Source organism: Ambystoma mexicanum, chromosome 3q, assembly GCF_040938575.1.
Source record: "Ambystoma mexicanum isolate Mex_15411 chromosome 3q, UKY_AmexF1_1, whole genome shotgun sequence".
Lineage (NCBI taxonomy): Eukaryota > Metazoa > Chordata > Amphibia > Caudata > Ambystomatidae > Ambystoma > Ambystoma mexicanum.
In genome coordinates, this window is record NC_090926.1 from 1,004,415,277 (window position 1) to 1,004,441,427 (window position 26,151).

The window sequence follows — 26,151 nt, forward strand, 5'->3', positions numbered from 1 at the left end:
AATATCCTAATGGGAGCAAGGATACTGCACATTGGCAGATGTCCTGTGATGGTTGCCCCTTGGCCAGCTTCAGAGTGTTTGTCGCTCTTTATCACAGTCTAAGGAATTCACCTTAGGGTGGTTCTTGGCTGACTAACTGGCAAAAGTAATGTCCAGACAGAAGGCCTCATTATCAGTGCAGTGGTGTGGTAAAAAGAGTGGTAATGTAGTGGTACCACCATTACCACTGCAATACTGCTGCATTACCACATCACCAAACTATAGGTAGGTAGGTAAGGCAGAGGAAACACCTCCAGTAGAATGCTAGATGCATTTCCTCTGCCTTATCGCCCAGAAATGGCCATATCGGCAGTATTATTTGCCGGTGGTAATACCCCTGATGGTAATAATGCCCAAATCCCCATGGGTAGTTAATGGGGATTAACACTGCCTCCCACCACTTGTAATCCGGGGGTCAATACCGCCAGTGAAAATAACACTGGACCAAGTGATGGTAACAGTAAGACCGTTTAGTGGAATCTTAGTGGTATTACCACTGAGATACCACAACACTCTTAATGAGGCTGAGAGTCTCTGCGTAAGAGGTTACTAAATTAATGTACATGCAACAAAGTCTATTCCATGGAGATGCTGGTTGACCAACAAATGTTATAGCACTCCTGTTTCGCCCATTATGAATGCAGGAATACAAGTCCCACAAGCTACGTATTATAAAGATGCTATGTATTCTTTAAAAGTACATCAAAGGCCGGTCAAGCACTTTACTCTGAATATGTCTGAAGATCTCTCGATATTACACGAATATTCCTGATTAATAATACCGGGCTAGAGGTAGGGTTTCACAAAATCACAGGAAAGGAGCATTCATCATTAGGGGGGACTGAAACTTGAATGGTGTTATGAATATTTAGAAAGGAAAAGGCACATTGAAATAAATGATGTGATTACAGTGACTGGGTTTGCCAGTTCCCCCATGAACACTGGTCCCCTAGGTGCACTCGAAGTGAGTACTGGGTTAATGTATGCTTTTAGGCTTAATCTTTGGCCTCTTACAGGTGGTCTAGGCAACCAACACCTGTATCTGTGTGTCAGCACTGGAATACACAGTGTATAACAGGCATGTGCTTCACTGCAATGCATCCCGTACCTATTATCTTGTTAAATGACTGAACTAGAAAAAAGATCCATGAATCAAGTTATTTTCTTTCTTTGTGGAGAAGGCATGCTCTTGTTGTTTACGGTTTTCACAGCTAATCATCTTTCCAATTTATTTTAGTGTGTACCGAAAAAGCAAACTTCTGCTGATATTGCACAAAGAATTAGTAATGGCAGGAGGGAAAGTAATATTATGAGGATATTGGTGGAGAGGATCTAACCCTGAGCTTCTGAGGCTGCTCGCTTCTTAGGCATGTATTCAATTCTCTGGTTAATATTCTGGCAACTTTCAGCCTAAAGCATCCGAGTGCATCGAAGGCAGCGAATGCATGTGCAGTCAAAGTGATCCCTGTTGAATGACAAGGTAAGACCTAGTCACAAAACAATGAAAAGTGCCTAATAGGACTGTATTCGCCACATCTTGGGATAATTCGAGCCACAATAGTGCTGGTATACATCCAAAAAATCTGCTTCAGGTGCGGAAAAAAGAGCCATTTCACTCTCCAGCGCTTTGGCTCTCTTTGTGGTAAAATACAAGTAATTCTACATTAGCAGCATCAATCTAGTAGCCAAAAAAGATGCAGATCCTTCTGTTTTGGTCTTGTTTACACGGGCGGCAGGGATCAGTAGTGGAATGAAATGCAACTTTCTCAGCATAAGGGAAGTCCAGGCTCTCCAGGGTTCCCTTCGGGAAATATGATGATAGCATATCTATCCAAGCCTTTGAGTGGGCTCATCTTCTCTTAGTCATGGCAGAATCTTTTGAAAGTGCTCCAATGCTTTCCATATCTGCAGTGAACATGCACCTGCCTGAGCACTGGATGATGGAAGTGGAAGAGCTCATTGGCATCGTTATCTTTCAGCAGAGGTGTTCATAAATGCACTGATACCCGCACACAGAAGTGCACCAGAGGTGGTGAGAAAGGGAACATGACTTGAGCAATGAGGCATGACTGACACCCAGAGGGAGCACTCAGCCCACTGGTGGAAACAAACACATTAAACTGCATCTATTAGATGCACCTTTCCAGCACCATCTTTATTAAAGATTGACATGATGGAAGTCTAGGATCAAAATAAATACGTCCTTATCAATTATAGGATCTTTATCATCAATCATGAACTCATACTTAAAGAAAAAGCCACATCTTAAACATGTTGGAATGGATGGCAGATACTCAATGTAATGTGGGAGATGTTGTCCTCTAGCGGGGTCACGTGCATACTAAATACTTTCATCTAGAAGATTGATCCCTGAGGAATGTGGTAGGTGATTGAATCTGACTGAGAGGTCCCCTAATTCCCTTGGGTAGGTTGGTCATGGAATAAAGAAGTGAGTGATGTTGGTGTGGTTCATGTGTATCTCGCTATCTTTTCAAAGTGAAAGAGGGTCAACAATATTGAGGATGAAATATAGAGGGTGAAAAGTCAACAATATTGAAAGCTGCAGAGAGGTCATTCAAGATGAAGGTGCATCACTGCTTTTTATAATGGGACAACTGCTTTGTCATCAAGATCGATCAAATCAGACAACCAGATGGCATATCGATGTGTCAAAACTGATGCCACAATCCGGCCACACACACAACACAACCCTGGGCAAACGTCACACCTCGCAACCACAACGACCTTGCTCATGTTTTTACAGCACTACATCCCACCTCACACACATGTGCCATCATTCCCTCCAACATCATGAAACAGTTTTCAGAATCTGCCCTTGCACCCCTACTTCAAATAGTGAATGGCTCACGAGATAAGTGCATAATTCCAGACACCTTAAAACATGAATAATTCACCCATTCCTAAAAAACTCACTCTAGACCCAGACAAACTTGAGAACTACCAGCTGATAACTAGCTTTCCATAGATTGATTGATTAGAGAGTTGAGGCTGCTCTAAGCGTGCCATTATAAAACCACTCTTTGTGCTCTCTGTGCCACTGTTTTTATATGCTGCTGCTGAATTGTTTATCTGATTTTGTGCTTCTCGTGTAATTTATTCACCCCTTCTCACTCACTCTCTGACTTGGAGCGTAGCTGCCTGTTAATCTTAGGCAGAACGCTGCACTCAGGCAGTCCACTTTCCTTCTCAGCAAGGGGGCGGGCTTCTGCTCCACCCCCTCGCTCCACCGGCATTTATGTGCCGACCTGACTGCCCGCGCAGCAGACGGGCACAGCGGGCACACCGTTTGCAGGCCAAAGGCGTGCTTAATGCGAGCCTGTCTGTGCCCGTCCGTGCTACGGCTGGGCCGGCGGGCTGGACTACTTATGCCAGGAGTGAGTTCTTGTCCCTGGCACCCACATCCACAAAATGCTCTCATAGGGGGCAGTTTACTCAGTCTGCCCTGCCTTCAGCAATCACTCAGAGCCAACCTGCTGTGTCTCCCCTATTGCTTAACACCCGTTCTATGACGTTGCATTCTGCTGAGTTACTCTATCTGCTTACAGAACGCTGCCCCTCACTGCTGGTCCTCACAGAGACTTGACTCCAGGAGTGTTGTGCCCCTGTCCTGGCCCAATTTAATCTGGATGATTAAAAGATCATCTATATTGATAGGCCACTCCCCCCCCCCAACATGGGGGATGAGTTGCTGGTATTTTTAAATCCGATCTTCTGTGCTACCAACTCTCCTGCTCTCATGTTTTAAAAATGGAGTCTATGTTGTTTAGATGCGCCTTTTCTTCGACCGTTATGGGTCATTTTTTGGTCATATTTACCGGCCCCCTGGTCCGGCTGCTGGCTTATTAGAACCCTTGGTTGACCTTATTGCAGAATTGTATGCCAAATATTCCAACTTAATAGTACTGGGTGACCTGAATTTAATATTCAATGCTCCTAGGCCACCTTCTTTCGATCTGTTTTTTGACAATCTGAGGGATCTAGATCTACCCCAGCAAGTAGATGGACCCACTCATAAGCATGGCAACACTTTAGATGTTGTCTTTGCCACCACGGCTTCATTCTCCGTACAATCAATCAATCCTATGAGCTGGACGGATCACCACCTAGTTACTTGTATATTCCATGTCATCTCTGCCTCCCCCAAGACCCGAACTGAACGGGTCTGGCGCCGCTGCTGGCGGTCGGCTAATCTACAACTGCTGACCCGCACTGTCAAAGACAATTGCATGAAAGCTACAGGACCCTCTATGTGCCTTATTTCCACCTCACTTTTGGAGGCTGCAAATGAAGTCATTCCTCTACGCCTCTTTCAGCCTCAGAGACTTCCCCCTGAACCTTGGTTTTCAGATCAACTAAGATCTGCCCGCCTGCAGGTTAGGAAACGTGAGTGCAAGTGGCGCTCTAAGTATGAACCCTGCAACCGTCTTATCTTGAGGGCTGTGCTTTCGGGCTTCACTGAAGCCATTTTAATGGCTAATAAAGCCTACTTTGAGCAGAAAATTGAGAATGCCCTAAACCAGCCTTAGGCTCTTTTTACAGTCATCAAATTTCTATCCTCCACCTTCAAATTCGCTTCCTCTGTTACGCCTACGCGCAGCTATGTAACTCCTTATCGGAAATTTTGTATCAATAAGGTAGCCTCCATACGCGCTAACATCGCAGCCAACCCCTCTACTGCTCCCCCTTCTCAGGTCATCAGGGGCTTGCATAGCCTTGGTCCGGTTTTGGCAGTTTTTCCCATCTTCACTGAGGACCTTGTACACAACGCTATGCTGCATATTAAGTCCTGCGCCGCTTCTGTTCCACTACCGTTGACAGTGATGAAGGGCGTGTCGGCTGAATTCCTTAGTAAAATCACCATAGCCGTGAACAGTTCCTGTCAGCGAGGGTATATCCCCCCTCAGCTGAAAGCCGTCTTGGTCATTCCTCTGATAAAGAAGCCTTCTTTGGACCCCACTCCACATTCCAATTTTCACCCTATTTCCCTTCTTCCTTTCTTGATGAAACTTCTTGAGTCATGGTTTCCCCCATTCTGTCCTCTTTTCTTGAGCCCTCTAATTTCCTTGACCCAGCCCAATCTGGCTTTCGCCCGGGTAGAGGTACGGAGAGTGTTTTGTTATCCGTCCAGGATGACATGGCCAGGCTGGTCAACAGCAGTGGTGTAGGAGCCCTGATTCTTCACGATCTGTCAGCGGCTTTCGACACCGTCGATCATACCGTCGTGCTCTCCGGTTTAAGCCAGATTGGTATCTCAGGTGTTATTCATACGCTGACAATACCCAGCTTCTGATCTGTCTTGATCTTTATCAGGTAGAGGCAGGGGCGTGCCTTAATAAGTTCCTGGCATCCGTAGGTGAGTGGATGGTTGAAGCTTAATGGCGCTAAAACTGAGGTGATATTGGTAGGCTCTCCCCCTGTCCTCTCACTCTTGATCTCCTCTTTCTGGCCCTCCTCCCTGGGCCCACTTCCGGTGCCCTCTACCAAGGTCAAAAACTTGGGGGTCCGTATAACTAATAATCTGTCCATGGCGCCCATTTTCAGTTGGAAATACTGCAAAAAACTCTCCAGCTGATCCCGGACACGCTTCGTCCCCCTGTGGTAGCCGCCATGATCATGAGTACGTTGGATTACTGCAACTCTCTTTATCTGGCCCAACCTAAGGGACTGATTGACAGGCTGCAACGCCTTCAAAATTTGGCGGCTCCCGTGGCAACATATTACCCCCATGCTGTGCTTCTTGCACTGGCTCCCGGTGGCCCAGCACATTCAGTTCAAGTCTTTGTGCATTGTACACCGCGCTCTCCACGATCAGGGAGCGGGGTATCGCTGCACTAAATTTTCACACTATGTTCCCAATCGTCCCCTGCAGTCCGCTGCCTCTGGGCTGCTCTCTGTGCCACCCTTTTGGCTCTCCCAGGTAGGGGGTTGGGCGTCTTCCGTGGCTGCTGCTCAGCTCTGGAAATCTCCCCCCCCCTCATTGAAGCTATTGCCTAACCAACTGTCCTTCCGTAAGGATCTTAAAACGCTCCTGTTCTGATTCTGTGCTGCCGCTTCTTGTTTTGTTTTGGTCCGTGGGCTCCTCCCTCTCTAGCGCCATGATACCTCTGTGTGACCGTGCGCGCTATAAAATCACGCAACATAACATGACCTAACATAACATTGGGAAAATGATTTAGGAGGCCGTTGCCAACTGACTTCATGATCAGATGAACCAGAATGGCCTGTTCCTTAACTAGCAGTCTGGATTCAGACTAAGAAACTGCCACCATCAAGGTCATAGATGATGGTCTCTAAATCATGGATAAGGGTGACTCCTGCCTTCTGGTCCTCTGGAACACTCCACCATGTTTGACACTGTTGACTACTAATTACAAACCTAATCACAGACAGAATGACACTTACAGGCAAAGTCATCAACGTGGTCACTTCCTTGCTCTTAAGCAGATACCAAGCAGTCCAGGAGGGTAACTTCAGATATAACCATCGCCCAGTCATCTTCATAGTCCCTCAGGGATCAATAGTCTCTCCAGGGATCTTCAATCCCTGTATCGAACTACTCATGACGCTAATATTGCACCTCACCAATAAACTGATGATACCCAGTTATATTTCCAAGTGAATTGTACTCAAGACCTTATCAGGGCTCAACATTAAGGGTTCATGAGCAGGAGCTCAAACTAGCTCCTGGGTATCGGCTATCACCCAGTAGGCAGGTGCTACTCCTAGAGAACCAGCAGCTACTACATAGTTTGCTGCAAACTTGAACATTTTGTCCATTATATAGAATTCATAATGCTTTAAATGTTTCTTGATGTCTCTAATGGTTCTTTATACACATTCCCAGATGCACAAAGTTTATGCCACATAGGTGTGTTTGCCTGGCACCAGTTTGCCCCAGGAGACAAATGTAGCTCCTCATAGTTGTTGATGTCAAACCCTGCCTTTTACGCCTAAGGAAACTCTGAACCTCAATCCAAGCGTGGGTGTCAAGCACATACCTGAAACTCCATCCCACCAAAATGGAATTCCCTCTACTAGGCCTCCCATCTAAAGAGGAGGCTATCAAAGGGCAGCTGAAATGACATGCATCTTGATGGAGTGACACCTTATCACCATGTGCTAAATCACTCAGGTTCATTATTGACAGCTATGTCTCCTGGCAACTGATCCACAAAAAAGCACAGGTATCAGGTAACATTGCACTTGAAGGTAACACCCTTCCTCTCACCTTGGGGCTTTAGAACCACGACCAAGACCCTGGTAATCTCACACCTAAATAGAGGGAACACGCTTCTCATTGGAATCCCAGCAACAAGAGAATTGCATAATCTACCCATCCTAGACAGGATACACTTCAAAACCGCCTTCAGCACTGTTAAGGCAATTACTTTTTTTTTTATTTTTTATTTTTTATTTGGTATAGCTGATAAAATCAACCTTTCAAATATATGAAAATACAATTGACAATATGCAAATAATAATTCCATAATAAGTCATTAGTCATAAAAAATGTAAAATTATTTGATTATCTGAATTTTACAATGTGTATAACAAATTAGAAACATGAATAAAAAGTGCTCATTCGATATCATTGTCATCATTAGATAAGATAGCATTTAAGAATTGTGTTATTGCAATTCTAATAGATAATTTTGTGCTCCTAAATAATCTGATCCAAATTTCATTTTCATCCATAGGGACATATGTACACAGTAAATTAGAAAAATAAGGCAATTACTACCCAAACACCAATCTAGCCAACCACAATATTTACAGGCTCAGGCGGGACACACTCCACTAAGACCCAGACATTTGCGAGGCTTCTTACTACACGGATGCCCAAAGAGAAAACCAGGAAACCAGACTTAACTTTCTATGGTCCAGACTACTGGAACATTGTCATGACTGCTCCACAGCTCCTGCAGTCCAGAAGAGAACTCAAGGCCCTGCTCTTCAGGTAATTCCTAGGGGTCACTTGGGGAATTCTACTATATAAATATATACATATATACTAGCACTGTAGTAGGGCATATCCAAGCTACTACCTGTAACCTCCCTTTCACACAACCTCTTTTAACCCCAAATTACCCAAAATTGTTTTAACCCCAAATTACCTGTATAGTGCTCTGTTGCATACTTGCTAGGTTAGCGCTTTATAAACCCAAATCCAATCCAATAGATTTTTATTGTAATTTTATAACACCTACATTGCAATCAAGATCACTTCAAAGTGTAGCGGGGGAGCGGGGGTAATGTCATTCAAAGCTGAGCCTTGAGGACACATTGCATGTCCTGACAATGTTACTTACAACTAAGTCTGGAGACCGAATTCCAGGTCTTGGAAAAAGAATGGAGCAGGGTAGTGAAACAATTACGGGAACATGAGGGTAGGGTCGCTCACAGCTAAAACTGGAGTTTGAATTTGGACATTTACAGCTAAGCCGAAGAGCATATTCCTGGAGCACATTCCAGGTCTTGACACCAGAAGTGGACAGATGAAGGGAAAGAGACTACTCCAGGAAGTCGGTCACGGAGGTTCGCAGCGAAACAGGGAGAATGCAACTGAGATCCTGACATGGCTACGGGCAGGGTCCAGGGGGGCATGCAGGGGTACAACAGGCGTCAACATTGTAGGATGCTGGCTGGAAGAAAGTTAGCTCCTTGTTTAGGCGATTCAAGCTATGCTAATGACCCTCTCAATTGTTCCCAGGTGCTGCATTTAATGTGTCAGTGTTCTGGTATATTTTCCTACTACCACTAGGGTGCAGCAGAGCGCATCGAGCAAGCATCCAGTCAATTTATGACTGTCTTGTTTTAAAACAAACTTTTTACTAAAATACTTACTTCGTCATTCAGTTTACATGGCGTTCCTAGGGTTTATAGTAAAAAAATCGAAAACAAAAAGGTCGAAAGTCAAAATATCGAGAAACTGCCCCCCACTCACCCCCACTAGCTATACCACTGCTTCCAAGGGGATCTCAAGAGAAAGTAAGACACCCATGGGGCCGTTACCAGAAATCTCAAGTTTTAGTTGTGAAAAAAGTATTTTTAAATCTAAGCACAAATAATTGTACATTCTGGTATTAGTAGTCCTTGAACATTTACAGAAATGGAACACGACAAACGCTAAAAATGCCAGAAGTTACTCTGTATGTAGATTGTTGCTCAGAAGTTCAAGAGTAAACATTTACTTTTCGGAAATAAGTAGATTCCTTGAATGTGTACAGGTACACACACGTGGATCCATGGGCGTAATTTTAGGGGGACAAGGGTGTTTGCCCCTCGTCCCCCAACTTTGGTGACACACCATTTTGTCCCCCTCTTTTGGCAGGGGCCCCTTTCCTTCAGATGTCATGTCCCCCCAACATTTTCATCAAAGTTACTCCACTGTGTAGACCTTCAAAGGAGTGGGACATTCGAGCCCAAGGAGATCTGCTGCGGGGTGAGGGGATTAGAGTCCAAGGAGATCTGCTGTGGTCGGACATTAGAGTCAAGGAGATCTGATCTTCTGTGAGGGGGGGGGGCATTAGCGCCCAAGATGTTCTGCTGTAGGAGTGCATTAGAGCCCAATGAGATCTGCTGTAGGGGGCATTTTAGCCCAAGGAGATCTGCTGTAGGAGAGCAATAGAGCCCAAGGAGATCTGCTGTAGGAGTGGCATTAGAGCCCATGGAGATCTGGTGTAGGGGGGGCATTAGAGCCCAAGGACATCTGCTGTAGGGGGCATTAGAGCCCAAGGAGATCTGGTGTAGGGGGAGCATTAGAGCCCAAGGAGATCTGCTGTAGGGGGCATTAGAGCCCAAGGAGATCTGCTGTGGTGGGGCATTAGAGTCCAAGGAGATCTGATCTTCTGTGGGGGGGGGGGGGCATTAGCGCCCAAGATGTTCTACTGTAGGAGTGCATTAGAGGCCAAGTAGATCTTCTGTAGGGGGGATTTTAGCCCAAGGAGATCTGCTGTAGGAGAGCATTAGAGCCAAAGGAGATCTGATGTAGGAGTGGCATTAGAGCCCATGGAGATCTGGTGTAGGGGGGGGCATTAGAGCCCAAGCTGATCTGCCATAGGACGGGCATTAGAGCCCAAGGAGATCTGCTGTAGGGGGGACATTAGAGCCCAAGGAGATCTGCTGTAGGGGGGCATTAGAGCCCAAGGAGATCTGCTGTAGGGGGGACATTAGAGCCCAAGGAGATCTGCTGTAGAGGGCATTAGAGCCCAAGGAGATCTGCTGTGGTGGGGCATTAGAGTCCAAGGAGATCGGATCTTCTGTGGGGGGGGGGCATTAGCCCCCAAAATGTTCTACTGTAGGAGTGCATTAGAGCCCAATGAGATCTGCTGTAGGGGGCATTTTAGCCCAAGGAGATCTGCTGTAGGAGAGCATTAGAGCCCAAGGAGATCTGCTGTAGGAGTGGCATTAGAGCCCATGGAGATCTGGTGTAGGGGGGCAATAGAGCCCAAGGACATCTGCTGTATGGGGCATTAGAGCCCAAGGAGATCTGGTGTAGGGGGAGCATTAGAGCCCAAGGAGATCTGCTGTAGGGGGGCATTAGAGCCCAAGGAGGTCTGCTGTAGGGGGGACATTAGAGCCCAAGGAGATCTGCTGTAGGGGGCATTAGAGCCCAAGGAGATCTGCTGTGGTGGGGCATTAGAGTCCAAGGAGATCTGATCTTCTGTGGGGGGGGCATTAGCGCCCAAGATGTTCTACTGTAGGAGTGCATTAGAGGCCAAGTAGATCTTCTGTAGGGGGGATTTTAGCCCAAGGAGATCTGCTGTAGGAGAGCATTAGAGCCAAAGGAGATCTGATGTAGGAGTGGCATTAGAGCCCATGGAGATCTGGTGTAGGGGGGGCATTAGAGCCCAAGCTGATCTGCCATAGGACGGGCATTAGAGCCCAAGGAGATCTGCTGTAGGGGGGACATTAGAGCCCAAAGAGATCTGCTCTAGGGGGCATTATAGTACAAGGAGATCTGCTGTAGGCGGCATTAGAGCCCAAGGAGATCTGCTCTAGGGGTGGGACATTAGAGCCACAGAGATCTGCTGTAAGGGGGGCATTAGAGCCCAAGGAGATCTGCTGTAGGGGGGACATTAGAGTCCAAGGCGATGTGCTCTAGGGGGGCATTATAGTACAAGGAGATCTGCTGTAGGGGGACATTAGAACCCAATGAGATCTGCTGCAGGTGGTGGGGACGGTGGGATGATGAGTGGTAGGCGACAGGTGGTGCAGACGGTGGGATGATGAGTGGTTGGCGACAGGTCGTGGGGATGGGCAGATGATGAGTGGTAGGAGACAGGTGGTGGGGACAGTGGGATTATGAGTGGTAGGCGACAGGTGGTGCAGACGGTGGGATGATGAGTGGTAGGCGACAGGTGGTGGGGACGGTGGGATGATGAGTGGTTGGCGACAGGAGGTGGGGATGGTCAGATGATCAGTGGTAGGCGACAGGTGGTGGGGACGGTGGGATGAGTGGTAGGCGGCAGGTGATGGGAGGGAGCTAAAGTTGCAAAGGACACCTAAAGTGGTAGTGAGGATCCTACGAACCAGTAGAATCCATGCCCACCTAGGCGAATATTGCCCAAAAGCAATGGATCCTTGTTTGGTCACATGATTCTTAAATCCTCTCTCATTGCTAATCTGAAAGATTCCTGTTGGTTGATTTCGGTGTTTTCTAAGCGAAATAACTACCTTTTGATTAGCTAACAGTTTATTACAACTGTTTTAATGAGAGCAAGAAACATATATTTACGATTTGTTTAAAACCTTTGAATTAATTTTCTGTCTGCTTTCCTCTGCAGGACTGTCCCAGCAGCATTAGAAAAAAAATGATGGGCACAGACTTTCGGCGGATCTTTCTGAAAGACGTTCCTGTTCTGCAGTGGAAGCCACACGCCACAGTGGAGGAGTACGCAAGGCTGAGAGGGTACAACGGCTGCTTTGGATGGAACCTAACAAGTTGGGATGGTGAGTCATCCTTATGACTCTTCTTGGATAGTTATAGCTGATAGTTGGGTCTGTTTCTCAACAAGCACGCACTAACAAAGCTCTGGGTATTTTTTATGTAAGTGAAGGTGTGTGTATGTGTGCACGTAAGGCGGCAGTTTGCATGGGAGCTGGGCTGGGCTAGTAAATGGACAGGTGGCTGACTTTGTATACATGGGAAAGCTTTTGTGTAGTTGTGTATATTTGTGTGGATGAATGCTGCAAAGGAGCTGAGTGCATGAGGTTTTGATGAATAGTTGGATTGAGTTTGTGTGTGTGTATTGATCACTTGGCATGGCTAGAGCTTGTGAATGGATGCAGAGAGGATATGGTTATGTGGCTGAGTGTATGTGTGTGTGTGTGTGTGTGTGTGAGTGTGTGGATTGATGAATGAAGAATAGAGAGTGTGCTTGACCGGCCCTAGTTTGTCCTTCGATATGATCTGAGCTTGGGCACATTAAGGGCAGTTGGTGTGTGGCTGGGAACATGTAAGGCAGTGAGGTGGGTGAAGCAGGATAGGCTTCATATTTAGTAACAAGGCAGTACTATACCCCAGCACACTTCACATAAACCTACCCATGCTACATGCTATGCTAGCCCAGAGTACTCCTTCTAAACCAATGACAAGAGGTTTGAATACCTCTTTATCCCGATCATCACTCTATATCATCCCTGGCTAGTCCAGAGGGGTATTTCGTACACAGGTGAGGCTATGTAGCAGAGCGGGTAACTTCGGAGCCAACTCACTTAGCATGAACCTAGGATCATTGCTTGTCATGGCAACCCAGAGTCCTTCTACACAAGTGATAAGAGCTTTCATTCCTCTTTAGCCTCAGAGCTTTGCAATCACATCTCCTTCAAGGCCCCTTGCCCGTGTTCTTCTCTGCTACTTAAACAAGGAGGCTAGTGATGCAGGTGCAGGTTCAGAAGAAGTGACTTGATCGACTAGTCATATGACGTCTATTTGTTGATTGCAAAAGTTCAATATGGAAACCAGACATTAATTGGTTACTGTATTCACTTCATCAAGATGTACTTAAAGTATTGCCATTGCTTTGGAGAAGTGTAAGGTTCAATTAAGTGACTTTGAGCCAAAAAGTACTTCACTTCCTAATGCTTAAGAGGGGGCCCAACTGTAGAGTATTGAAGAGCTCTAGCAATGAGACTGCATCACACAGGCACAGAGAAGAACGGGTTAATAAGACCTGCTATGATCTACTTGCTTATATTTCACTAGATTCACTAACGAGTAGATTACATGAGAAAATATTTATTGGTATAGCAATATGCTTTCAAACTCTGAGCAGGAAATGTATATACTACAACACTATATAATTATGGGTAAAGCCTATTTTCTGCTAAAAAAAAAAACTATAAATCAGTGGTTCCTCCATGTAGAACAATAATTAGCGGTTTGGATGAATAACACAACATCTCTCTGAATACATCAACCATGTAGCAGTGGTAGCACGTATGTGGCCCCCGCCACGAGGATTCACTATTGACACAAGGATTGTGGCAGTATGAACCAGAATGGTAATACTCCCATATTATGGGAATACTCGATGTAGCCAGCCTTTATGCCTACATCAAACATGTACTTTGTATTGCTGCCATAAATCATTGTATTAATAAAATGGCAGTCAGCTTTATGGGCCAAAATGCAATGGCATTAGACAACTTGAATGTTATGAAGAAAACATATCTTCAAAAAGTGGCACAGCTACAGAAGTTGAATGTTCTCCATGATATGGTAACCTCTTCATTGACCTATTCAAGGAAAATGTCACCTATCAAATGGAAGTATTTAAAAGCATCTAAAAATATAAACAAATGAGAGTGGCAACCAGTGCTGACCCTGCCATTGCATGCGTCATGCATGGTGTGCACTTACACCATGACCCGTGATCATGATGTCTGGCCAGTAGGTCAGGAGGCTCAGTGTGGGTCACCTTGGTGCAACCTTAATGGAAAGAGTAATGGATTTTTCCACTAACCATTAGTATGTGCGACTGGCATACTGTAAGGACTTTGTTTACAGCCTTTTTTTCAGGGAAGTGACTATGTAGTACTCTCATAGGTCACAACTGAAATAAGACATTCTTAAGAGGGTGTAGTGGAATGTTTTTGTATATAGTCTAACCAATTGACCTGCTTGCTTATATGGTTATTCATGTTATTGATGTATATTACTTTGCTCACTGATTTTCATCTAACATCATTAAAGTCATGAAACTTGCACCGTCCACAACTCTCCCTCCCTCCCTCCCTCTATTACCTCCCCTACTGTTTGTACTCTCAACTACTTCTCCCCTCTCTCTCCTACTGTATCAGCACCCATCTTCGCAGCACCAATCCATCTTGCGCTCCTACTGACCCATGTGCTTCTCAAACAGGCCCTGATATACTTTTTCAATGGGAAAATCACCTGCTGTTACCTCTCCAGGTTCTTCAACCTCCGCTTCTCTGCTGGACTCTTCCCTGCCTCCTTCAAAACTGCAACTGTCCTACCCCAAAGAGGTTCTTTCATTCTCGCTGGTCCCGTCCATTAAGTATTGCACATGTTTAAAAAGCTAATGTCGCGGCATATCACAACGGATCCCACAAGCAGACAGAGGACGTATTTTCCAGGGCTTGGAGGTTTCTTCTTATAGAGACGTTGATAATGGTGCCCCATCTTTAACGAGAAACCTTTGACACAGGATTTGTCCCCAGTAGATCACTATATTGGAAGTTATGTAGCCGAATAGATTAGCCAACATGAAAGCTTGAAGCTAAGGACAAAAGAACTTATAATTATAAATCATAACTTGGATCAATATAAGTTCTGTAAATTCATCCATTCACGGTTTCCAAATGATTCCAGATATCAAAGAAACGCTGGCACTGCTAAATACTTCAGCCAATGGCTACATATTCAGCGACTGGAACAGAAACCGCTCGTCAGCATCTCCCTGCATCCGCTGCGCCGCCGTGGGCAATGGCGGCATCCTGAATGGGTCCAAGATGGGGAAAGAAATAGATCAACATGACTATGTGTTCAGGTGAGTGAGATTCATTCATTGATTCATCTTCTTCCTTTGTATGCATTCAGAACACATCTGCTTGTATTGTACCAAGGGAGCAAAATATGCACTTGCCATTAGCCGTTGGCTAGTGTTAATTGACTCTTGGAAAGAAAGAAATTGTGTGATCGCTGTATGTGTAGAATTGTGGTGGCTTGCTCCTCATGTCACCAAGAACAACAGTATATCAGGATGGATACCCACACCACAAAGTGGATGATTACCATCAAACTCTATTTCAATGCCATAAAAATCATACTCATCAACTCTGGCTCAAATGCACACATGCATATTCAGTTCAAGCAGCAAGAATCCATAGGTTACAGCCTACCCGTACTGACAAAGCAACATGATTTCCTTCATTCAACAAATCAAGTTATATATTTAGCACTTGATCAACTGGCCATTTCAATACCATCAATTATGTTGGAAACATTAACATTGTTCTGTGCATTTGCACACATGTGACACTTTCTTGGTGATATAAAATGGTACAAAAACCACGTTCCCAGGAATGCTATTTTATGATCCCCGTGATGTACATTTTGCGTTCCCTTTTCCCTTGCCCCATCTTCTTTTCCTGTTGATTGAATGCAGGAATTATGGATGAATGCAGGAATTAAAGAAAAGGGAAGCTGTTATTTTGGGTGGATTGGTTTCTTGGCGGAGTATGTTGGATTGGTGAATTGTGGCAGAGCGGGAAGTGGATTTCTGGGACAGAAGTTCGCCAGAGATGGAACATTGCTAATTTCACAGAACATGATTACAGACGTTTAAAAAAAAAGCATTGGAGTGATGAAATGGGAGGATGAGGTGGATTTGGATCTGTTAACTGGTGGAAGGAGACCTGGTGAAGGAAGGATTGCAAGTAGAGTGTACAAGAATATTATATCAAAATATAAAGAAAATATAAAGTTACGTGAAGAGTGGAGTCTAAGGCTAGGATTTGATATCTCAAAGGAGCAGTGAGTGGATTGATATGTGTGGGAATGTCACACTTTGTTCATTGAATTTGTGCGAAAGATCTAGGCAAATAAAAATTCTTAATAGAGTTTATTGGAGCCCAGAAAGACTGATGAAACAGTGAATGACTGATACGAATGATTGCTGGAAATGTTTGAGGGATGTAGGCACATTAGAACATATGTTATGGCATTGCTCACGGGTTCGAGGGTTTTGGACAGATGTTTGCAATATGTGCATATGTGTCTGTAATTGATCTAGACTTTAAGACAATGAGTTTGGGTAGTAACAACTTATTGGATGATCTCTCAATTTCACAAAAGAAGTTCTTATTCAGAGGTGCCTCAATAGGCAAAAAACAGATACTTCTCAATTGGAAATAACAAACTGTACCGCTATTATCAGATTGGATTGCAGAGATGCATTCTCTTGCAAGTTTGGAAGATGACATTTGCAGAAGACAAAGAAAGATGAGCATTTTTGAAAAAATATGGAGATGATTTCTTGAAGTGTACTAGTTTTTATTGTTATTTTGATGATGATAATATGAGGTTGAAGTTAGCTTGGAATTCTGTAAAATATTAGTTTTGTTTTGTAGTGTATATTAATATTAATTTCCTTGCTAATCACTTTAATTGTATTTTCATCTTTTGAATAAATAAATAAATAAAAATAAAAATAAAAAAATCAGTGAAGCTACCAGGGATACATTAACTGTAATTCCTGCATTCATCCATAAGGAAGCATTTGGTGACTTCAAGGCATTACAACCCAAATAGGCACATAGATTTTCCCAGCATTTCCTAAGAAATTCTGTAATGGGGTTTTTTACTTTTAGCATATGTTGTGGTAAGGATTGCCCTCGGTAAAAGTGGTCCAGTAAGACCAGCCTGTGCAATAACCCAATCATCAGGTTGTTCTTTGAGAAATGGCAAAATAAATTGACATGTGAATGCTGTATGATAGGCCCGAAAATGTGGCATGCCCAGACCACCCCTTTCCGTAGGAAGATGAAAGTTTCCAAAGTTGTAATCTCGTTGGCTTCTTATCCCATATGAATGATTGAATTAAATATTCCAACTCCTTCCAGCAGGAAGTCTTAATTTCTAGTGGGAGCATGCTATGTATGTAATTAATTCTCGGCGTTGCAGTCATTTTCAATGCATTAGCTTTACCCCATAAAGATAGTTTAAGCAGGGCCATCTCTCCAAACACCTCACTCATGTTCTCTTCCACCAAGTTCTCAATCCGTGGGGTTAAGCATACACCAAAATATTTCATTTTCTTCTCACACCATTGAAATCCCAACGAACCAATGAACAACTTATCACAGGTGAATGTTAATGGCATAACTTCCGATTTGGACTCATTGATTTTGTAGCCTGAAACCTTATATAATGCACCCAGTGTTTCCATCAGTATAGGTAATGATCTATGTAAATTATTTATTATCAATAGAGGATCGTCTGCATAAAACCATATTTTTTTGCAGACCCCTTGAAAACCAATACCAGACAGACTCTGATCATGTCTTAATACAAACAAGAAATCCCAGAGCTGTAATGCAATACATTCCTCAACTATGGTCTGAGTTTCATGCTTAATAGTCGTGGTATCAAAGATATCCTAATTTTTGTTGCCCTTGAAAACTGAATAGTAATCTAAGAAGATAAAACTAGTGTTGAAAGTGATTACTAATATTTATTAGAAAAATGGTCAAAATCATATTAATTTAGAAATCAATCTTGATGATGAAATACATTTAATGAATTGAAGCGCAGAAGTTTAACATTTTGGAGAACACATGAAAAATGCAAAGTAGTGAATAGATACATTAATTCAGGAAAATATGGATTGTGAGAATTACCAATCAATCTTAGTGAAAAAAAACATATAGAGGATTGGAGCACAGAGAACAATTAATGAAACACAAACAAGATGTAAAATAAGGAATCAATACACATATACAAAAAATGTGAATCAACAGGTCTGCCTACGTAAACTCTTCACATTTAATGGTGTCAAAAAACGGCCTTGAAATGCTGTAACGTCATGGAAGATCAAGTTCCATCAAAGAAAGACCTGATTACGTTTCGGCGGGCCACCTCTGAGGCCGTTGATGTAAAAAAATGTGCCTTCCTCGGGGCAAAGTAAGAATTAATGATCCCTGCGGGGAAGCAGACAAACAAAATACTGAAAATTCTATGAAGGAATTGTAAAAAAGGCTTCCTATACACTTCTATATAGATTATCTTCAGTTAACAGGGTGAATAAACATATTCTTTAAGGGGTCAACATGACTACTAATTTGGATTGTACAGAAAAGGAACCTTACCCAAGTCATCGTGGGGGGGTATTTTCTGGACAAGGTTTTCTAATGAACACCCACTCAGTGTTGATCAGGCGCACACAAGCCTGGCGAGCAATCAGGGTCAGTACTCACCTGTAAGTCAAAATATTTGTTTTTGGTTCCAACACTAACTCTTAGAACCAATGATCACAATTGATGTGTGTTTGAATATGGAAAAGATTCGGGCAGCTGCCTACCTGTTTGGCAATGCTGCCGTGATCCCCATTGAATGGTGAGGTCCTAGGGTAATGGGCTCGCCATCAGAAACCAGCTAAGGGCAGCAATTCAGTCTGGTAATAATTCATTGGTTGCACGATCTAGATTATTAAATAATCTCGTATTAGTTATTCAGTTGCGCAATTTAAGGTATCTAAAAATTGCCGAAATGGAGAAACAATGTGATGTTGCTTACTTGTCCGGAGTAAGTGAAATCAATCTCAGTGAATGTCTGCCTAGTCTTTTGTGCAGTGTTAATGGAGTTTGGCAGGTTCCAGGTAAGGCTTGGAAACCTGCAGAGAAAGAAAATGAAAACCCTTAAAAATCGTAGCTGGCTGTGGTTAAAAAAGTTGTATTTACACATTAGAGAACTGGCACACACAAGGGGCGTGGGAGGGAGTATAAAGCTTTGTTCTAACATAGGTGCTGAAAAAATGGCAAATGAATGCTGCACGATTAGTTGAGTGGAGCCAGGACACTCACCCGCGGCATTGAATGAAAACGCTGCACAGAGGATCACTGTAACTGGAAATAACTGGTCGGCTGGAATGCCGTGCACAGTATGTCCTCTAGGGTGGCTTGTGCGGGTCTGATTGGTTGGAGGTGGCACACCCACCCATGCACAACGAGGCTGTAACGCTTCTTGCAAGACGTGGTAGAGTCTGATAGGACACCGGTGGCACACCCTTCTTTGGGCTAAGAACCACAAGGTTAGTGTGCATATTCAAGGAGACGCAGTGCACTGTAAAACAATCGTTGACAGGTATGCGTAACGTATTGTTCATTGCAACTCTGCGCTCACAAAAAAGGCTTTTTAATGAGCCTTCATAAAGAAAAGGAAGAAGTTGCAAAAAATGCTGTGTGCATGTAACGGACTAGATTGATCCAAGAATGACACACTCTTCTTTGTGTACCATTGCGTGTGTTAGCGTATTGCCTAGTTCAGGGCGGCCCACAAATGTGAGGCGGCAAACCTAGTAGAAGGCCTCATGTCTAAAACCAAATGAGTGTTCTAGTGGGCGTGCATCAGATGGCATATGACCAAAGTATTGCAGGGTTCACCCATAGCCCTACAATCGAATTACCAATCTGAGAAAAGTAGAAAATGCGATGGTATGGCAAAAAATGTTGCGTGAGGCATCCAGGAAGTTCAAAAATAGTACCAATCTGTATTGAACAATGTCAGAAAAGTACTGGTACGAAAGAGCCAAATGTAGTTGCAGATATGGTTGACCATATGTTTTTGTAGTTTGATCAGAATGGTGGAATGGATTCTTCATTTAATCCTTGTGTGTGAGTTCCCAATCGAAAAATCCAACGTGCTTCTTTCTCTAGTAAACCTTTGGAATTGTTGGAGGAATCCTTTATTGTTTCCAGTATCCACCACAGGATGTCATTAGGTGAATGTTTCAATGCCAAGTAATGGTTTACGAGGGGTGCCATAGTTGTTTTGCATCCAATACGGGAGCAGTGTTCCGATATTCTAATGTGTGCCGCTCTGCTGGTTTGTCCAACATATCTTAATCCACAAGGACATTCAATACAGTATATCACGTTTTTCGTTTTGCAATTTGTAAGGTAGGGTAGAGTCCATACCCGATCTCCAATTTTGAAATCTTTCATCTTTTTGGTGAAGGTGCACGCAGTGCATGAACCACAGGGGTAATGCCCTTTGGCAGATCGCAATCCCACAGTCCAGTTTTGGGTAACTGTTTGCAAAAGCTCGAGTGTACCAATTTATCTTGAATGTTTGAAGCTCTTTTTAGAGCGAAATGCGGTAAAGGTTCCTCGGGTAGATCCAGTTTAACAATATCCCAGTGTTTGAGAATGATTTTTTAATTTTTTTTACTTGATTTAATTGTTTAAAAAGATTTTTTTTTTTAATTTTAATTTGAAAAACTTTCATGCCATGAGTCAAGACACAGGTAATTTTGCTGTTGTCAAGTTGCTGGACTTTAGTAGTCAATAAAGAATCACAGTCCGTGAAGTGTGCACGTTTATGTGACCGGCTGATTAATTTCTTTGGGTAACCTCTTTCTTTCAGTCTGGTATCCAACTTGTCTGCTTTTTCATGGAAGTCTTTTATGTCAGTGCAGTTTCTGCTTATGCGCAAAGATTGCCCATAAGGAAGGTTGTCCCTGACGTGGCGAGGGTGATCACTAGTGTAATGCAGTAATGTGTTCCTGGCACTTGCTTTACGGTGGAGACAACAGTTAAGTCTTCCATCATCGTGTTTGATAATGAAGTCCAAAAAGACGACGTGACTATTTGAATGTTCAAGAGTGAATTTAATGTTGGTATCAATCTGGTTTAACCACTTAAGGAAGGCTAGTAGTTCAACTTCCGGTCCTTCCAAAATCAAGATAATATCGTCTATGTAACACTTCCATTTCAGGATGGATTTAAAGAAGGAATTCGATTCACATAGAATATGTTCTGGCTCAAACCTGGCCAGGAATAAAATGGCCAGGCTGGGTGCAAATGCGACACCCATTGCAGTGTCCTTGGTCTGGAGAAAGAAGGTTCCATTGAACTCAAAATAGTTCTTGCAGAGTGCTAATTCCATCAATTCCATAATGAAATGTATTGGTACCCTCTGTTGGAGATCAAATTCAGTCAGGTACTCCCGCATGCAATCGAGTGCTTGTGCCTGGGGAATGCCCGTATAGAGGGAGGGTATATCCATTGTCACTAGAATTTGGTCAGATCAAACTTAAGATGTTCAAAAATGTGTATGGTGATCATAGTGTCCCTCAAATAGGTGTTTGTTTGAATGCTTAATGGTTTGAGAAAAATATCAATACATTTGCAAAGTGGTTCTAGTATAGTGCCACAACCCGAGACTACTGGTCTACCTGGCGGGTTTGTTTAATTTTTGTGAACCTTGGGTAGCGCATAGAGAGTGGGTGTGTGCCCCTGACTAGTTGTCAGGAATTCACATTCATTATCAGACACCCAATTACGATCAAATGCGTATTTGACTGTCCGATCAATCTCTGCTTTGATTTCTTTGGTTGGATCCCTTTTCAATTTTTTGTAGCTCGTGGAATCCGCTAGCAAGTTATGTACCATCTGCAGGTATTGGGTATTAGTCATCACGAATATTCCTCCCCCTGGTTTTATAACTATGGCTGTGTTGGAGACCAGTTCTTTGAGGGCTTTATTTTCATTGGTAGTAAGATTGTATTTAATTAAGTGTCTGGTGTTTTTAGTTTTTAAGTTGTGCAAGTCCCTAAGAACACTCTTCTTAAATGTCAAAATTTCGTTGGCCACCTGTTGTGGTGTAGATGCACAACGAAGTCCAGAATCCTGTTCCGGTATTCTATCCGGAGTATCTTGAAAAAATGATTTTTCACTGTTCGGAAAAATCTGCGAACTTGCATTTCTGTGGAAAACCAGTCAATCCCCGTAGTTGGGACAAAAGACAGGCCTTTTGATAAAACAGATATTTGTGATGGGTTCACGTTTAAATTTGCTAAATTGAAAATGGGAATTGGTTGTGTCGCCTGATCTTACGAGTGCGGCGTTTCCTCCCCCATGGTCTCCGCATTGGTACAAATGGTTGGAACCACGGAGGATCCCATTGTGGTATTCCAAAATCTCCTCTGCCTAAAAAAGGGGTGTTCTGTTGGAAGTTGCCGAATGATTGTTGCTGGTTCTGTGTCGACTGATCGTCTGATCCACTACTACTTGTGCTTGAAAAGGAAACACCTCTATTTTTATTGCCCTGTCCACGTTTGGTTGCCGATTGTTTATTCATTGCTTCCACATAGGCTTCAGTTGTATAAGGGAACACCTTTTGTACTTTAAACTTGCAGATATCCTTCACAACTTCTTTTTTTGCCAATTGTTGTGGCTTTGAATTCCTCAAAGAGTTTGTTGATGAAATCTAATTGATCTTTAGCATCAGAAATGACCGTGCTCGATAAAAAATGTTCTTCTTCTAACTCCAGAGTTTCTGAGTTTCTAAGCTAATTCTTTGAGCCATGGTAATTGTTAATACCATGAAGTCCCGACTGCATTTGATAGCAATTTGGCTAAAGGTAGTAGTGTACTGTTTGTCAGACAAAAAGAGACATGGCTCATTACGTACAATCAGGCCGACTGGAATAGTATTACATTTGAAGTATTCACACAAAAAGTGGCCATGTAATTCGGTCTGGACATTTTTCTTTTTAAGTTTTAATAAGTCTTCACTACCCATAGAGTGAGCAATGTTGCGAATAGTGACCGCTGGGTCAAAGATGGAGGGACCACTCAACACTTCTGAGATTTGTTCCTCAGTGTAACTGAATGTTTGGTTCTCAGCCATGCTGAGTGTTAAAGAAAGAATACTGGTTGATGACCCGCGCCGACTACATGCACCGGATCAAACACAGGATAGGGGTAGCATCAAAAAGTAGTCAATAAAATAAAAAATATATGTGAAAAGTGGATAACAAATGGCCTTAATCCTTCAAAAATGTCGTTATTTACCACTTCCACAGGAACAAGGTTGCCAATTAAACAAATGCAGAGTCAGGGGATTGCCCCAAATGTGGTACAGCTATGGTGGGGGTTTATAATATACAAACAAGAAATCCAAGAGCTGTAATGCAATAAATTACATATAATGAATTGAAGCACAGAAGTTTAACATTTTGGAGAACACATGAAAAATGCAAAGTAGTGAATAGATACATTAATTCAGGAAAATATGGATTGGATGCATTTGATTATGTCTTAAAGCAATCGCCAATGGTTCAATTGCTAAGACGAAAAGCAAAGGTGACAGGGGACAACCTTGTCTAGTACCCCTCTGTAATTTAAATGCTTTAGATCGCAAACCATTTGTTCTTATATCTGCAGTGGGGGAAGTGTATAAAAGACTCATCCATGAAATAAAGCTGTCCCCAAAGTTAATTTTCCTTAAGACTGAGAAAAGATAGGTCCAATTTATCCTATCAAACGCCTTTTCAGCGTCAAGTGAAAATGCAGCAATGTCCTCAATTGATGACTGTGCGCTAGACATTGTTAGTAATAATTTCCGTATATTACTAGAGGTTTTGCGATTCTTAATGAAACCCGATTGATTATCATGTACTAGGGTTCCAAACAAATGATAAATTCTTAAAGCTAAGACCTTTGCAAGTATCTTGTTATCAGTGTTGATTAAGCTTATTGGGCGATAACTTGTTGGTAGGTTCCCATCTTTTCCTTTCTTCAAAAAGACTGATATTGTTGCAAGTATAGTGGAAGATGGTAAAAGACCTTCAGACTTTGAGGTAATGTACATATCTTTTAGATCAAATGCAGAGTCAGGTAAAATCATGTACAGCTCCACCGGTAACCCATCTGGTCCTGGGGTCTTGCCAATGTTCAATTTGTGAATTGCCAATATCATTATCTGAAACTTTTGGGATTTCAAAGGAGTCACAAAAGGATTCTCCTTGACCAGTAATATCTGACTCATTCTGATATAAATTTGTATAGTACTTTCTTAAAATATCATTTATTTCGACAGGATTAAATGTCGTATGACCTTCAGGGCTACATATCGATTTAATAGCCCATTTCGCAGTTTTGATGATGAAGCCTGTAGGCCAACCAGCTGTCACAACTTTCGCCATATTCAAAGTACGAGCATTTGAGATAGAACAGCTGCTTCACAGCTCTTTCATTAATAATTCTATTCAACTCTCTCTTTAGTTTATATAGTTCTATTTTTTTTACCTGTATAAGTCATTAAAACATTAGTCACATCCTTCATGCGCCTTCCTAAATTTATTCTTTGATTTTCAATCCTTTTTCTCTTTCCACTCGATACACCTAAAACAAGGCCCCTCATTGTTCATTTAAATGCTTCCCAAATTACCTTAACATTCAACTCGTCAGTACGAATTTCTATCACAAAATAGTTTGCCTCAGTTCTGATTTTGTCAAGTAACTCCTCATCTTGTAAGATTGAGGTATTCATCCTCCAAGTGAAGCACTTATGAAGATCAAAATCAAGTTTCACTGCCAAAGAGACTGGGGCATGGTCTGAAACCATGATACTCCTGATTTCCCCTGACTTGAAATGTTCAGTAATTTTACCACGTGTTAGGAACATATCAATGCGAGAATAGGTACTGTGAGAATTGGAATACAAATTGAGCTCTCTCAAGTGTGGATGTGTTAACCACCAGCAGTCTTTTAAGTCATTTTCTTCTATCAGTGACTGAAAAGATCTGAACTAAGAATCTCTTCTAATTTCCACCCCACCATTGCTTCGATCCAGTTTTGAGTCTATTACCAAATTGAAGTCCCCACCTAATACAACATTAGTTGAATCAAAGTCCTGTAGCAGTTGTGAAACCTTCAAAAAAAGAACCGTAATCTATAGACGGTGCATAAATGTTACACAGAGTCACCTTTAAACCTTGTAATTCTACTAGCAAAACAATAATTCTTCCATCTTTGTCAGACCTCTGCCGTAAGATCTTAATAGGTGCATTTCTACATATTAATATTGCCATTCCTCTAGATCTGGAGGAATAGCATGATCCAAAAGCATCACTAACCCACTATTTCTGTACATTTTTGATTTCTTCTTTCAACAATTGTAAGAAACAAATATCACACTGCTTGTTTCCCATACAATTGAATATTTTCTGTCTCTTGCTCACATTATTCAATCCATTTACATTCCAAGTCATTACCTTCAAATCTGATTTCACTGACAAAGCCATCTCATCAAATAATCTGGAAGTATACTAGTTGCTAGAATATCTATTAACAAACAAATTATGGCAATTAAAAATATATAACCCCCCCATTGTTTTCAGAATGCCAATACCCAACACTACAGAACATAGAAAACCAAACACCCCCAGCACCCCTCCCTATTTAAAGTAAGAACTCCTTCTCGAGCCACTAAAGAATTGACTGGTTCCAAAGAAAGCAACATCATACAAACTGCATTCATGCCATCATGGCCATTAAATAGTTAAGCCGATCAACATGTATGACAGTCAGCACAGTTATAGGAGACAGTTCATTTGGCAATCGATTCAAGCATATCCAGCACAGGCCCCTACCTTTAAGTACTGAATTGCTCCTAAAAGAACATATACTGAAATAGACCAAGAATAACAGTAGCATATTCTTATTGACTGGGTTAATGACTGCAGACATTTAACATAGTAATTCAACTAAATTTAGATCACTTTGTACTGGCCCAATTCAAGACTGAAGATATAGATTCATAAATAATTTTGAGCATTTCATAGTAAGAATAGTAGACAATTATGGACCATGTCTAACCTACTTTTCTCACCCAAATTGGTTAAATTGGGTGAGAAAGAAGCATAAACATTCTGTAGAGTACTCCTCTACTATGTACTGCTAAGCAAATGCCCAACAGTCCCAGATCTTTCCACATACTATAGCCACCGTATTCTCCCATTCACTGATTTAAAAAAGGCTGTCACATGGTTTTGTGAGCCACAAGGACAAAAGCCTGGTGAGACTCCTTATTTTTTGCAGTGGCCTAGCAGTGCCTTCTGC

The 26,151-nt window shown here is 42.6% G+C and overlaps 1 protein-coding gene across 4 annotated transcripts in view; it reads left to right on the plus strand.

Annotated features, from left to right (window-relative positions):
- The window catches only part of LOC138583172 (alpha-N-acetylgalactosaminide alpha-2,6-sialyltransferase 1-like), a 321,805-nt gene that overhangs the window by 112,938 nt on the left and 182,716 nt on the right, over positions 1–26,151 (plus strand). For all 4 annotated transcript variants that reach the window (XR_011305178.1, XM_069655166.1, XM_069655167.1 and 1 more), the window contains exons 3-4: positions 11,847–12,012; positions 14,897–15,074. Coding sequence is in view for 3 of the 4 variants with exons in the window: in XM_069655166.1 (XP_069511267.1) it covers positions 11,847–12,012; positions 14,897–15,074 (344 nt within the window). In the remaining variant the exon portion in view is untranslated. The remainder of the gene's footprint in view (positions 1–11,846; positions 12,013–14,896; positions 15,075–26,151) is intronic.